At 38.0% G+C, this 15,560-nt stretch overlaps 2 protein-coding genes across 4 annotated transcripts; both read right to left on the bottom strand.

Moving 5' to 3' along the window:
• Positions 1 to 269: 269 nt before the first annotated feature.
• On the bottom strand, positions 270 to 15,352 carry LOC145480840 (myosin-2 essential light chain-like). Of its 3 annotated transcripts, none has more exons than XM_081459168.1 (3): positions 15,281 to 15,352; positions 2,570 to 2,828; positions 270 to 895 (listed from the first exon to the last, which is right to left on the bottom strand). In XM_081459168.1, the coding sequence occupies exons 2-3, from the start codon at positions 2,820 to 2,822 to the stop codon at positions 690 to 692; spliced, it is 459 nt and encodes a 152-aa protein (XP_081315294.1). In that variant the 5' UTR covers positions 2,823 to 2,828; positions 15,281 to 15,352; the 3' UTR covers positions 270 to 689. The 3 variants fall into 3 exon arrangements, with proteins under 3 accessions (XP_081315294.1, XP_081315291.1, XP_081315293.1); XM_081459165.1 differs by lacking the exon at positions 15,281 to 15,352 and adding an exon at positions 3,067 to 3,984; XM_081459167.1 differs by lacking the exon at positions 15,281 to 15,352 and having other exon boundaries at positions 2,570 to 3,057.
• LOC145480839 (SH3 domain-containing protein Dlish-like) lies at positions 4,071 to 11,171 on the bottom strand. Its single transcript, XM_081459164.1, has 3 exons — positions 10,701 to 11,171; positions 9,985 to 10,602; positions 4,071 to 6,736 (listed from the first exon to the last, which is right to left on the bottom strand). Exons 1-3 carry the CDS (start codon positions 10,744 to 10,746, stop codon positions 6,270 to 6,272), a joined length of 1,131 nt encoding a protein of 376 aa, XP_081315290.1. The 5' UTR covers positions 10,747 to 11,171; the 3' UTR covers positions 4,071 to 6,269.
• Positions 15,353 to 15,560: the final 208 nt, after the last annotated feature.

Genomic DNA, 15,560 nt, shown 5'->3' with positions numbered 1-15,560 from the left:
AAGACGAAGGTAAAAACTGAAAAGGCGGAAAAGAGAGCGAGTAAGAAAGCAAAGAGGTTTCCAAACATTACTTTCCCAGCTAAGGCGTAAATGACTTAGCACAATTTGCGGTATTTTTACAATCTATTACGCTTTTTGCGAGATCCTATGAAGGGCAGCCCGCGTGCTTTGACAGTGTTAACGAACAAAATGATCATGGTATGCCATAAGTGAGGCATTAGTGAGGTAGTCGCTGACCTACCGAGTGCAAGTCAATTAATGAGATGTGATTTGTCCTGTCAATGATCGCCGGTGTATGTCGAAATCAGCCGGAATATTTAGTTGTAAAAGTGATGAATACAAACCGAACTTTGTAAACTTCCGATACAAATTAGGATGAAAATCAGTGGGCGAGGATACCAGGTTTTTAATGCAGATTTCAGCCGGAATTATCCATAGTAGGAAGGCAAGAAGAGAGGGGCAATCATGAACGCTGAAAAAACATCAACATTTTATTCCATTAATTATAAGGGCAAAACCCGAAATAAAACAGAAGGCCATTACAAAATGCGATCACCATCGGCTCCCTGTTCAGTTCGCATCGTCGAAAAGAAGTTTCCTAACTCAGTGAAACTTAAAACTTTCAACACGTCCAAACTCTAAAGTGACATCTTCTTCCAGTAACAAAGAATCGCAATTTTTTCGTGTAACTATCCCGACATGATGTGTTTTACAAATTCCTCGTACAGTACTTGGCCTTGGTTGTCCTCGAACCCAACCAAAAGCTGATCAACTTCCTCAGCTGTCAACTTGTCACCTAGGCTACACAGCACGTGACGTAACTCGGCCGCGTTCACCAACCCATTGCAGTTGCGGTCAAAGACGCGAAGGCATTCAATAAAATATTCAGGATCAACTAAAATGGAAAGAAATAACGCACATTGAGGTCAATAAAATAAAATCAGCAAAAATACCGTGAAAAGTTCTTTTCCTCGTATCTGGTAATTGGTCCGTGATGGTATTGTAGGGGACATAGGATATAGACCCGGGGGGAACTCGTCAAAAATTTGAAAAGAACCCCTGAGAGGTACCACGATCCTGTTTTGCGGGAGTGGCTTGAAATTTTTCTCCACTCCTAAGAGGTATAAATTCTAAAACAGCACATTATCTCCTGTCATATTGTTTCGGCTGAATACCCTAAAGGGTACCGCGAAAGTTCCCGCTTTGGACCTTTTGAGGCCGAACACTCTAAGAGATACCAAAACCGCTCTTTTAAGCCCTAAAAGGTACGATGAGCACCCCCGTCCTTTTTGTATGTGAGTTTCCCCCCCCCCCGCCTCCCAAGGGTATAGACTTACCCACCATGCAGTCGAGCGAGAAAATGGGCGCTGCAATACCCGACTGCGAAGAGCGAGAGAAAGAGTAATTCATAAATATTTGTAACCCAAAGTAGAAGCAATCCTTTTTTGGACAGAGCAGACCAGCTGTGAAAATTGGCATTCCGTCATAGATACGTCAGACTTATTCTAGTTTCTCTTTGTTACTCCACAGAACGAGGTCGAATAACAGGCATTAGAGATATGGTGCTGATATCTATATAAAAAGGAAATCATTTTCCCCGCAGATTTCTGTTTTAACGTTTTTCTGGCCAGGATCCAGTAAAGTAACAAAAAAGAAACTATTGCAATGCGAAAAAGGTCTAAACTTTTTACAAACGATCAATATCCTGAAAATCCGATCAAATTCTTGTTTCCCACTGAAAAACTAGAATTTGATTCAGTCATGGTCTCTTGGTCATGGCAAAGAAAAAGGCATAATTTTACCGAGCATGATAGATTTCGGTCCGCTCTGAGCATAATTGTGAGGATAAAATGACAGATGGCTAGAATTAAATAATAAAATAGTCTAATTGCAAAACTAAATAGCTAACATTTTAAGTACAAACAAATGTTGCCTTGTTCAGAAACTAGAACCAGTTCGTAAATGTCAATATATCACGAAGTTGCTAAAATGATTTTAATTTATCATACTTTTGTAGATACCATATGAAAAAAAGATTCATCTACTAATACCAGTATCATAAACTACCTAGTTTCTATTAGTGCATCGTATTTAGACTAAAACAAAGAAAATCAACTGCACACCATCAAAATTACTAGATAAAATAAAAATGATTAAGTTGCTTCTTGAATTGATTGCTTATTTGATTTAGAATAAGATCGATTTCTGACACCTCTCCAACATTTAAGTTTACATTTATATTTACGATTTACATTTATGCAGTGAAATTCAGACTATACCAAAAGCAAAACAAAGTTTTGTTTTCCGTATTATTTGGCAGAGATACTCGCCATCTGCATGCCAAAAGTTTTCCTTTCAAAACGGCAGCATATAATCTATTTCCGTATCTTTCACTACCCAAGACTAGTCCGTTTTATTTGGGGCCTTAAAAACTTCTCCCGTACTAAGTAAGCTTAATATAGAGAAACAAAACTGAAAACTTATTTCATAGAGCCGTAAAAATTTTAAACAATTCTTCAAAGTTAAACGAGCCTGTCGAAAACAGAAAACGTTCAAAACTTGAGCTTACCTCCACTTTTCTTCTGTCTATCTCGCAGATTTTGATATATTGGAAAGAATTCTTCGAAGGTAACTCGCTTGACTCCAGTTCCAGCGGGATCAACACTTTTAATAATTTTTGCAATTTCGCCTTCAGTCGGATTCGTTCCGAGCGCTCGCATAACCTCTCCGATCTGCCTGCATTCAACTTTCCTGTCTCCTCTTCGATCGTAAAGGTAAAATGCCTCTTTGCATTCTTCGATGGAGTCTTCTGGCGATAACATTATCTACTGAGAGAACAATTTTGATTTAGACTCGATGTTTTTTAAAAACGACAAGCTAGTTTAATACGCGACTGCGTTTAGATTCAGCTGAAATCGAAAGTTGTTGTTTTTCAACTGCATCTGGTTTTTCGTTGACAGGTGTCGCGCGAATATGCAAATTTCATTCATTCACTTTGTGCTTGTCAGCTCAGCGGAGATGACGCAGTTGGTTTGAATTCGGTCAATGAAAAATGACTGAACTTACCAAAAATTATACTTAATTTTCAGAATGATTGTTAACAGAACAATCCTCACTGGGCAGAGCAGAAATCTTTTCCCGCCAATATTCTGGATAAAGTTCACTAAAGATAGTCCCCAGACCTCTATTGTACCGCTCTGCGTTTCATCTCGAGGCCCAAGCGTTACAACGTGACCATTTCAGCATTATGCTAGGACCCACCAAACGTTACCCCAAAATACTACTCAACAGAAAGCTTTTTGTTGGAAATTCAAACACTAGTTAGCTAGTCGTTGGATTTGAGTTGATGCTGTTATATACAAAGTAAAATAGAGGGTCCCAGGCATTAAGTCCATAAAGGATGTAAAGCATGGGTCCTTACAAAAAAGAAAAAAAATTACGTCGTCAGAAACTCTATTTTGGGGCTATTGACTGAGTTTTGCTGTGCATTATAATTAGAGATGCCATATAAGACTACTATCCATACTTTCCCAGCTCAGTGTCCCCCCCAACACCCCCCTGTCTTTCCGTTGAAGCCATCTTTCCGCATTCTAGATCTTCCCACTCCCCTGCCTCACCTTATTAACTGCCAACTCTGAAAAAGTTATCCCCTTGCGGTCTACAAGTTTCTTGGTCAAAGATCTTAATTGAGTCTTTCAGTACAGAAGTTCCCTGCCCCCACCCCCTCCTCCCTCTTTCCAAATAGAAGATTAATCTGTATACACAGTCTTTTGTAATAAGTTACAGCTTTTATGTTAAATTGTTAATGCCTGATGAATTTACTGCGTTTTTAAGTAAAGGTGATGATGATGATGATGATGATGATGATGACGACGACGATGAAACAGTCAGTGGACAAGGGCAACATCCAAATTAAATAAATCTGCAGTTTTCCTCACCCAAGTGAACAGATCAGAGCCTCTTCAAGTACTGCAACTGTGATATCTACCAAAAACAGCCCCTATTCCCTTAACCCTAAAACTTGCCCCCTGCCATGGCAATTTATCAGTCAGCACACCTAAAATCAGGAATTCAATAAATAAATACTTTAATAAAAGATATCATAAATCTAATTTAAATTATACTACATTTGGTCTAAAAACACACAATCAGCAACTCCATATTTCTTGGCTCAATGTTCCTAAAGGAGGATACCTGCCTTGATCATATAAATACTGCTGCAATGTATTTGCTAATAAAATATTCTTATAACATCACAATAGTGGATTACAGACTTGGAATCACCAAAAATGTCACAAATTCTATATTAACACTATATAAAATGGTATTCAAAAATTAAGAATAAAATTATCAACAGGTCTAATAGTGACAATTATTCCTTAGATAGATTGCTGGGCCCTATCATTCAAACACAATTCAGCTACTCCAGCAGCTGGGCCGGGTTGTTCAAACCCTGGTTAAGCTAACCCAGGATTAGCAGGAACTATGATTTCAGTTTTGTAACTTTTGAGTGAAGTTTTCAGTTTATATTGTTTGTCCTTCAGCTTTGAATTTGAATGATCTCAAACTACACAAAACTACACAAAACATAAGCAGTGAAAAACATTTCTATACTTTTAGTCCTGGGTCAGCATTAACATGCTTTCGAACAATCCGGCCCAGGGTTACTGCCTGGTAATTGCTTTAGTTTTAATGGGACTTTTCCAAGGATGATGAAATTAAGCCAGTTAACAATAATCTAGGGCCGGGTTGTTCAAAGCCTGATTAAGCTAACCCAGGATTAGTGAGAATTTTGATTTCATTTTTGTACATTTTCAGTGAGGTTTTCTGTTTATATTGTTTGTCCTTCAGTTTTGAGCTTGAGTGGTCTCAAACTACACAAAACATAAGCAGTGAAAAACATTTCTATACTTTTAGTCCTGGGTCAGAATTAACCTGCTTTTGAGCAATCCCACCTTGGGTCACTGCCTGGTAATTGCTTTAGTTTTAAGGGGACTTTTCCAAGGATGATGAAATTAAGCCAGTTAACAATAATCCAGGATTGAGATTAGAAGAGTGAAGCACATTTATCACATAACAGGGCCAAGACATAACCTGAATACAGCAGTTTGGGCCAGGGATAGAACATGAGTGACATTGCACGCTAGTCAAAACATTTTATAACAACAGGCAATTTTAATCAGTGACAAAAATATTGAAAAAGTTACTTAATGTCTAAAAAGCAAAATGCTATGATTTATGCCCAAATTTGCAGGCTATTCCAAGACTCCATAAAATGGAATGTACATTTTGTTAAAATATTCTGTTAGGGCCTTTTCCATTATAAAGCTTTCTTAGACTCTTTAAAACCTGCAAGCAATTAGCTACGCTCAAATAGTATTAGAAAAAAGACTGCTTGTCTAGGCTCCATGGCCCCTATAAGTTAGGGCTGTCATTAAGGGCTGTAACCCGTAATACCTGCTAAGGCTGAGTATGTTTGATGGACCCTTGACGTTATGGGTGAACTGGACTATAGTTGATACAATTCACCAAAAAGTTAACAAGTTTTTTAAAGGTGTGAAGATCAAGGCTAAAGTTGACTCAAAACTTAATCACAGCCCTATAACTTACATGCAAAAATTATGACACATTACTTCAATTTAGTATCAAATTTTTTTGTCATAGCTAATGAAGAAAACATGGCTTTGGAACTTCTCTACAAAGGAACATATCACCCAGATTGCCATTACTTTAAAAGATGTGGTTAATTCATGAACATTTGTAAGAACTGTGAAATAAAGTGCAAATAGTTTTATGATTTTCTTGTTTCATTTGGATGCTATAATTTGTTCTTCATTATATTAGCATAAAATTGCTATATACATGTATTATATATATTAGAGCATTTCTTCACAAAATAATTCCAGCCATATCCAATAAAGAAAAGATTCTGGAAAAGAAATAATACTGCTTGTATCAAAACTATTCTGTACTGTACAAAACACTTTTGTGGACATGCCTGCAAACATATGCGTAAAGAATAATATTACTGACTAGATTGTTTGCAACTGATGTCATGGCCACCATGTCGGATGAATGTTAACTAAAGAATTTCTATTTAGCTTTAGTTTTTCTGGCATCCAACATAGCTACCAGTGTCTCTGTCATTTAAATTCTTAGAGAATGATTGCAAACCAGCTATTGCTCATTCTTCCAAATTTCCATAAAGGACTGGTGAAGAAAAGCAGCAATCTCCCTCCCACCCTCCCCGAAGCAGATGCATTTGGTCATCACAGAGGAGTGGTCGCAGGAGGTCGTACACAGGACCTGGGTACATAGCCCTGTGTCTTGTTTGATGGTGAATACGCCCACATCCAACCTCTGCTATCTTTGTGTTTCATGTCAGCATAAATCCAGTCACCTTTATTTACAGTTAGTTCATCCACCCTCCTTCCTATGTAAGTGTCAGTGCAAACAAGTTCTTGGCCATAGAGTAAGAGTTCGTTGGTGTTACGACGCTGGCGGAACGACTCTGTTTGATCGCTGGGAGTAGCGGGACTGTAGCCATTTCGATTTGAGGATGGGGTGATTAATAACAGAGGTTCTGCAGATGAGCCTCTGCTATTGGTTGATCTGTTGGAATCTGGTGTTGTTTCTCTATAAGGACTTCTTACTTGTGTTGGTGACGGGGAAGCTTCAGTCTCCAATGACCTCCTACTTCCATTCAGAAGATTTTGGATTGAAGAAGGACTTGAATCTAAATAGGAACAAATTAAATTAAATCTCAGAAACATACACATATCAATTATTAATTGAAAAATGACAACAAATGCATGCTGCTCAAGTTGATTCAATGTTCTGCAAAACATTTAAAAGTTATTGCAACTTGTCAAATAAGGTATGGTTTACTGAGGTAAAAAGTTAGCCAGAAAATGGCCAAAAAGTAAAACAACTTTACTTTGAGTTAGCTAGGGAAGCTAAAATTACAAGAAACGCACGAGGGAAGTTTAAAAAAATCTGTTTTCATTCCAGTTGGTGTGAGTGCTCTAATGTCTAGGAAACTAGATTAATTCTGACACCTGACTTGATATATTAATTCTGAATATTTATTGAAAGGATACACATGGTTTTAAATTGTAAATTTCGAAATAAATTAAAATATTCTAATCGATCACTCCTCCAACAGGACATTTCAGGGCCAATGCAAACAAATACTGACCAACATTATAAAACGTATGCATGATAGAAAATTTCAACATTAATTTATAATTTCACATATGAAATTACAAAATTGCCATGGAAAAGTTTGGCACCAAATTTCTTCACTCTTGAGACAATAAACAGGTCAAAAAACCATAATTCTAAGTGTTATTTGTCAGCTATGATATTAAAAGGTAATCAAATAGTATGCTCATGAAATTCTAATAATTTCCTTTGAATAAAGGCTCGGGGAAATTATGAAAATTTTGTCAAAATGCATGTGAAATTATTTCTTAATTTCACACATCACCATTTGATTACCAAATAGCCACAAATAAATAAATAGCAGATACAAAAGGATTACTTTTAAGGACAACACCAAGTAGTTAGAACAGGTAGTTGAACATTTCGTCTCTGGATTTCAAGCCTAGTGCTTTAGACACTTGGCCATGCTGTCTCCTAAAATATTATTTTCACAATTCTATGAGGGAGCTAATTTGAGGAGGAGTGATTAAAATCAAGGGTGGATGCTCAATTAAGGAAATACAGTACCTTCCTTTTAGTTCTATGAAGCAACTAAAACTATTTCTCTCTTACTAAATTGGATGAAGATTGTATTTAACAAAAATGTTTCCCCACGACCAAGATAATTTGTCACAGAGCTTTGAACTACACTGTAGGCTGATGTGACTGATATTATCATCTCTTCCTTAAGAATCACACAAATACCCAAGCAGAGTAGCTGGCCAAGATCATGAAGTAAATTGTGATTTTTTACCTTTGACCATCATGAACGACATAATTCTTGTTCAGAATACATTTTATACTCTTGGAAGGAGGGAATAGGTACTAGACTACCAGTTGAATTTCTTCAATAGTCTGTTACTAGGACTGAACAACTTTAAGATCACACCAAGTGGCATTTTCACAAGTGTTATTACCCTTAAATTGCATTCTTATTACCTTTAAATTACCACAAATTGGTTGTGGACAACCAATCACAAACAATTTGGTAAAAATATGTTAATAACATAGCAGGTAACTTAATCTTGTGAGTCATTCAACCAGTAAATAAATGGTGAACACAAGCAATGATTCTCCTACAGAGAGTTCAACAACTTTCCAAGTGATAGCTTAAGTATTTACTTGACAGTTAAGCAGTGCAGATGAAAGGAGTAGTGAAAAGAAAAAAGACATTTTGCTGAATAAGACTCATCTAAAAATAAATCACTCTGAGAAAATAGTGTTGGGCAAATATATTGTAATGAATATAGTAAGGCACTTCCACTGTGGTGTACTGGCTGTGCCAACTCTACCGGATACAAACTGAATCTCCCCATCACCTATATGGGTCACCAAACCTCCTAGACAATATGAAAAAAAGCCCATAAAATACAGTTTCAGACATATTTTGGCCCACTTTTCGCATTTTCGTTGGAAAATTTTTTGGATATTGACGCATTTTGGTGGTTGAGTTGGCAGCACTCTAAACTTTAATTGACCAATTTATTCTAGGGTCAAGAAGGTAAAACTGGTGATCTCCCGGATTTCTATTTTAGGTTCCCATGATTCTCTGTCATGTTAGTGTCCTAGTAATAAGCAAAGTAGCCAGTGACAATCCTTTGACTGATCCAGAATGATATGAGATGATGACTTTCTCGATATTCCTATTTTGAATTAAACAATCGTTAAGGCTGTGCACTGTACTTTGATTTTGACACACAGGAAAACTGCTCTATACTAACATCTTTTAAAATGATTTGCAGCATTGTTCTCATCTCTGTCCTCTAGTACAACAAAGTTAGCCTACTTGTTTCAACAGTGTTGTTGCATAATTTTGTTCGATGATTGTTTACAATGATTTGTCAATACTTAAAATTCCTGGGTCACTTATTGATAAAATGGCTATCCTCTCTTTTGTAAGGCAAAGCCCTGCATTATGTTATAACAAGGTGTTTGCATCAAGTAAGAGTTCATAAACAATGTGTTGTAAGTGCTTTCGGTCACCAGCACATACACTGTTTTCATTAACCCCCTGACAGATTGTGCAGTCCTCATTTTGGGCACAAAGAAGGTTTTAATAGTAGAGGTTGTGTTTGGTTCAATTTACAGATAACAGACCAAAGATTAAACCTACATTACCATATGCTGCAGACGGGCGATATTTGCCTTAATATTTTATTGATGTTTATAGCAACTAAAATTAGTCACACAGCAGGCAAAGGAATTCAGGAAACATTTGATCTGGGTTTTAAAGTTACCGGTAATCAAGAAGAGTTTAAACTTTTCTATAGCTATTCATTTCAGCCCTAAGTATTAGAAGATAACATTTCCTGTCCGGAAAACACTTAATACTTCTGTAATTGGCCGCAAGGCAGAAAATGCATTGCATCCATCTGCTTTCATTTTCTCTCGTCACGAAGTTCCAAACATTGCAAGGTCGCGCTAGAGCTGGAAACAAAAATCTCAACCGAATCCTGGTAGAAATAAATTCACTTAAGGTTATCATACAATCTACGTCTTCAAGAGATTTGTTTGGTGAGTTGATCGAGATCTGAGATTTGTTTACGAGAACTCTACAAAAGACGATTTAGCGAAAACAATACAGCCCGAGGGTAATTAGCGCGGTGCGCTATCTTGCGGTTTGTGAAAACAGTTGCCCTCTGCGGTCTTCAGACGAACCACATGTGTTGCGATGCCATAAATTTCCCACAACATTCTCACACAATACATCAACACTTTAAATGTACGAAAGTACTCGAAGATCGCATGGCTATAGAAACAAAAGTCAGCTAACACACTCACCGCCATTTTGAAGTCTGTCGTACGGAACGAGAAAGTCCTTGGGAATGAATCCTTCAGCACCTTTCATATTTGCCACCCAATACCAATCTTGATCGTCCTTGTTTAGTACACGAACTATATCTCCTTTCCGAGCGTTAATATCGTTCTCGTCGCAAGCAGTGAACTCGAATCTGACAACGTAATCACCAAAATCATTTTTCTTAAAATTAAACGCCGGTGTAGAGTCTGTTTGCACTTGTAATGAGTCGAGGAACGAGGCGTTGCGGAAATTATTCCGTTGAAGACCTTTTTGTTTCTCTTTTCTTTTCTCGTATTCTTCTTCTGGAACACAGTATGTAAACGGTACAAATCCTTCTTTACCATCGTTAGTTATAACATAGACCCAGTCTGTTTCTTGGTATAAAGCTTTGACATGTTGGCCTCGCTTTACGGCGACCTCGTCTTCGACACAAGGGATGAAATCGTGTAAGACAACCATTTTGCGAGGTTCAAATTCAATCTCGACGTCATCTTCCTCCTTGCCTACCTCCACAAGAGAGTCCACACTGTTGCTGCCGGTGATCCGTCCCTTAGTATTTCCATTTCGAGTGGTGTCTTTTTGTTCTTCATCTCGATACCCTGTCAAGGAAATTGACAAGCCGAGTGAGACCATCGTGCAAACAAAAACCTCATAAACGGTTTTCAAACACTACCCGAAGCTGAACCTGACTACTCACGTTTTCTCCGTCTCCTTGGAATTCTCATGGGGCAGAAAAACGCCATGGTGAGATAAAACTGCTGCAGAAAATTCGAAGATCAGCGAACTCTCAACCGCCGATCAAAAGAATGCGTGTTGATGTGTGAAGTAAATGAGGTTGATGGCACTCTGGGAAGTACCTTTGTCTGATCGTCCCATGAGACCTTGTGAGTTTTTCTTATGGGAGGGGAGAGAGGGCATGGGCCTTGGCACTTGCTCTTCGCGGGTCTGACTTTGAGGGAAATGAGGACAAAACAAGCAGCCAAACGAACGAAGAACAACTCTGGGTGAAGTCTACAACTATTCAGTTTATCCAGCATATTAGACATAAGATCAATTTCATAAAGTTGGGACAGAGACCTTATCAGATTATAATATCTTCTGGAAAGTACGGATAGTTTATCACAGAAGATTTCACCATTCAGATTTGTGAGCTCGTGGGTTACTTGCTAAACTTTCTACGAAAAAAACCTTCAGTATCTTATTATCTAATCCTCAGTTTCTGTGTTCAAGAGAAACCAGCTGACTCATTTTCTGAAATGCCAGAATTTTCTGGGAATTTTAGTGGGTGTAGGAGGGATTTCAATTCGGATCTTTGCGGGCAACCATTTTATCATTATTCATACTGCAGGGAAGGGTTGGGCATAAGAGATGGCGGGGAAAATTTAGCAATTTGTTTAGAGGCAATGTGAATGACGAAAACAAATTGCACAAGAGCCGAATTATATTGTGTGAGAAGTAGTTAGTGTCAACATTCTGTTTTCATCGTCAGCACCTTGTTATCTGACCTTCTGTTCACCTCTAGTTATCACGTTCTGTGGCGTTTCTCTTTTCGGCACCTTGTTTTTTTGATATTCAATTCGGCTGACACTCCCCCGCTCAAAATATTCGTTAGTATCATGGTTAGATTGATCACCAGCGGCAGGGAAAACTCGCCCACAAACAACGAATCTGGAGAACGCGGAAATCGCGCCTATATCACTGGTTGATATTATGGTCAACTGTTAACGCCGGTGTCTTTAAAGTCGGTTTCTTACTATGACCGCAGCGCTATGCTACGCTATGGGCGCGCCGTTTAAAACACGAAAAGGCGCAATGATGAAATGGCGCTAAGGGTAAGAGGTGTCTTAAAGGATTAACCCTTATACTTATTGCGAACTAACACTTTCGAGTCAGTGATATTTAGGCTAACCTGAGTGCCATTTAGGCTAATGGTAGTGTTATTTCGTCATTTCACCCTTTCATGGTTTATACTCGCCCCTACGTGATATGCTAGCTTTCGAGGCCAGCAGAAGCTTCAAAATAGATTTCGGGATGCAAAGAGAATTAACTCTGTACTGGCGCGGTTAAAATAAAGCAATATTCGGAAATTATAAAATGCAACCGATTTTGTTGTGAGAGTAATCAAATATTCCAGTTACTTTTCTGTAGGCTCGTTTTCCAGCCCCAAGGAATGCGAGCTCACAAAACGGCTGGAAATCGAACCTGACATTTCTGTTGAATTGAAAAAAATAATGTCGTTCCAGGATCGCGGGGTAATAAAATAAAAAGTAGCAGAAAAGGAGCGAAGAAATTAATATCATCCCAGCGATGGCGGAGCAACTGGGAAGGGCCTGAGGCACGTTTCTCGAAAGCTCCGGAGACTTTTTGGCCCGCAAAGCCATTTTCAGATAATCTGTATTTAAAAACCGAGAGGTGTATACGCCTGAAACTCCTTGTATGAAGAGAACCTCTGCTGATATTAAGAATATGTGAATAAAACAGCTCTGCAATCATAAGGTTTGAGATTTTGCTACGGCTTTTTGGGTGCGAAAACTTTTCGGGACCTTCGAGAAACCATAGTTAGTGGAGGAGGATAATTCCTCGGGCCTCCAAAGGAAAGCCCGAGCCACAAAATGCAAGCCGTTTTGTCTTGGTCGCCAATGCGACAGCTTATTTTATCGCTCGCTTTTCAATTTTCGTGAACAACGTAATATACAGAATACTGTGTTTTGTGAAGAAAGTTTTGGCCGGAAAGAATCACGCCTTATACGTTTATTTCATACACAAAGATGTCGATCGTTTTCGAAACGGGTCGGTCCACGAGTTATCTTGCTTGAAAACCTGCCAAATAAACAAAATTGATGCTCGTTCTCACAAGTAAACAATTGAGAAATATATCAGTTCAAACTAAGAAAACTCTGACAAAAAGCTATGATTACTGACTTAAAAACAAACTCTGATACTATTGAAAAAATCAAGAAGCGTCGTAAACAGCCGGAACTTCGAAGATGAGGCCAACAACATGCATGCAACATGGATAAAGAGGATACTCAACTGAAGCAACTTAAACACTTAAGCGTAACTCTTCTGTTAAATATCCTGTTCATTAACATGTAAAGTACGATTTACATAAATGCACGCCACAATTTCGCAGTCGGAAACGACTGCAAGAGGCTCACACTGGTGTTTCTAAGGCATTTAAATGAAATGTCAATTCTTGACCATGGTCAGTATTTTCTCTTATTTTCTGTAGTAGCGCTTCCTTACACACAAACAAATGTTTAGTGAAAAAGACTAAGGCAAGGAATGTTCAAGGACTCTTAAACTAAGGAAGTTTCTCGACGTCTGTTGCCTGTTAACTCTAAGGGCCCTAAAGTGGCACGCTTGAGAGAAATCTCTATATTTGCCCTTTTAAATGATACAGGGGACATGAATAAAACAGCTTAGGTCCCTGCAGTCAAACATTATAAAACACGAGATGTGCCTTGGTTTTATTGCCATGCTTTCAGTATTTTCGCTGGTTATGTTATTTCAAGTCTTGTCGCCTATGAAAATTACTTGACATTGAGATATACTAATCATATAAACTCCTGTATTGGTTTAACAAGCACAGTGTACGCAACAGTGCAAGTGGAAATACGCAAGAGATTTTAAAAGCATCGACGTCACAAAACATCTTTGAAAAGTTTGTCTTTATTTTCAAGCCTGCCGTCCCAGAGTCTTGGCCAATGATGGTGATAAACATGTTAGATCACTATAGATAGTCTATGAGGACCAATATTTCGGATTGCTACTCTTTATAATCTATTCTTTTTACTTATTTAAAACCGAATCTAAGTTGTAATCTCAAAAATCTGGTACGATGGCGAACAACCCTCGATGACATAATTACTTTTGATCTAACATGCGAACAGGATATTCCAGCAACAAACATGTCTAACATGTATTTATATGTAAAATGATATACTGCAATTGTCACTTATCTAATTTGCTCGAAGATGATTCTGATGCAATTAAGATCGACAACACCGTCCGCATTGTTATTTTTCCATTACAGCATATCCTGTGCATTGTTTTCTGATTTCAATGAGTGCTTTTTAGTAATCTGTGATCAGGCGTTTTTTTTTTTGCGAGCGGGAGATGGGGAAAAAAGAACACCTGATTGCAGGTTAGTTTTCTAGGTTATGTCTTCCAACTTAATTTAAAAAATACATTCCAACTTCCCTTTTAGAATATTATTCACTTAGCTACACTGTACTTTAAAAATTAAATGCTTTGGCAAGGTGTGCAGTACATGGGTATTGTGTTGGTAAACAAAGCAGATATTTCGGTATAACTTTCCACAACAAAGAAATGATAAAAAATTCTGCCAGTTACATCACAAAAGCCCGTGAAACGAAGCTGAAAAATAATGAAGGTCAGTGAAATGCAGAAGGACCCTGTGTAGAAGAGGCGAGCATTTTTGAAGTAAGGCATTCTTACATGTTTAGTGTCTACTCATATTAATATATTTTATGCTATTTACTGAGATTCTCAAATATTTTTTAATTCATATGTCGCCTGCTGCCCGGACTGTGTTCTATGTAAATACACAGCCCTACTCTAAGTTATCTACTTGCCTGCTGGCAATCAATTTTTTATTGACCCTTTTTTCGAAATTTCCAAACAAGAAACTGTTTTAATTTTGGGGAGGAAAGATGTTAGCTTACAGCTGCAGGTTCGTAATCCAACGGGTTCTTAGTAAGAGGAAGATTTATACGGTATTGTAGAGCAGTTTTGAAAGGACAGTGTTCAGGCTGGTTATCGGTCGGAAAGCAAATGGGAAATTCGGTAAGTGTGTTCAGAAATTGTGGACTTGGTACGAACCGTCAGAAAATTCTGTACTGTTTGCTCATTTTTCCCATTTCTAGTCTTCCATCATGGGGAAAACAGAAACCAAAGACCGAAGTATACAGCTATTTCAAGAAAGGTTTTCCTACGTATTAGAAGCATACGTGACAACGTCGAAAGGTATTATGGGTAATGGTGGTTTACGGCTGTGGCTTGATAATATTGAAGCTCAAGGTGTATCAGCGTGATAGAAGGAAGCAGCACAAACACGTGTATTAATGCTTTCTCCTCTTTCTTGCTGAAACACCGTGAACCTCGATCAATCAACGCCAAACTCTTCCTACCCACAGTACCAATCGGCATGTGGCGTATGGTCTTACGCTTTTGTGGGACAGCCTTTGTCGAAACAGCTATAAAAAGTAAGTGCTATTTCTGTTGGTTGTTTCAATGATTTTAAGAAACACTTACCATTCTAAAACAGTCATCCCATCTGGCTCTTTCCAACAAATGTTAGGCAGGCCGAAGTTCATTTTACTAATCACCGGGCTTCAGCAAGTTTTAAATATATAAGTGAAGAAATTTTAAAACCAAATTTGAAAAAAATATATTACAATACTTAAAGAGGAAGCCACATCGACCTTAGCTGGTTTTCATGTAGATCCTCTATCCTGGTTGAATTGGAATTTAGAGAGAGGATCCGGAGAAAAACCCTTGGAGCAAGGCAAGAACCAACAACAAACTCAACCCA

The sequence above is a fragment of the Orbicella franksi genome, chromosome 3 (assembly GCF_964199315.1).
Source record: "Orbicella franksi chromosome 3, jaOrbFran1.1, whole genome shotgun sequence".
NCBI classification, from domain to species: Eukaryota; Metazoa; Cnidaria; class Anthozoa; order Scleractinia; family Merulinidae; genus Orbicella; species Orbicella franksi.
This window is presented reverse-complemented; position numbering and strand designations above follow the sequence as displayed.

Excerpts from the sequence above, each read along its gene's own strand:
- LOC145480840 (XM_081459168.1), bottom strand. The coding sequence starts at position 2,822 with ATGTTATCGCCAGAAGACTCCATCGAAGAATGCAAAGAGGCATTTTAC. Across the intron at positions 896-2,569 it reads TAGACAGAAGAAAAGTGGAG|TTGATCCTGAATATTTTATT; the intron begins GTAAGCTCAAGT and ends TTTCCATTTTAG.
- LOC145480839 (XM_081459164.1), bottom strand. The coding sequence starts at position 10,746 with ATGGCGTTTTTCTGCCCCATGAGAATTCCAAGGAGACGGAGAAAAC. Across the intron at positions 10,603-10,700 it reads TCCAAGGAGACGGAGAAAAC|GGTATCGAGATGAAGAACAA; the intron begins GTGAGTAGTCAG and ends TTTCCTTGACAG. Across the intron at positions 6,737-9,984 it reads CGACAGACTTCAAAATGGCG|ATTCAAGTCCTTCTTCAATC; the intron begins GTGAGTGTGTTA and ends GTTCCTATTTAG.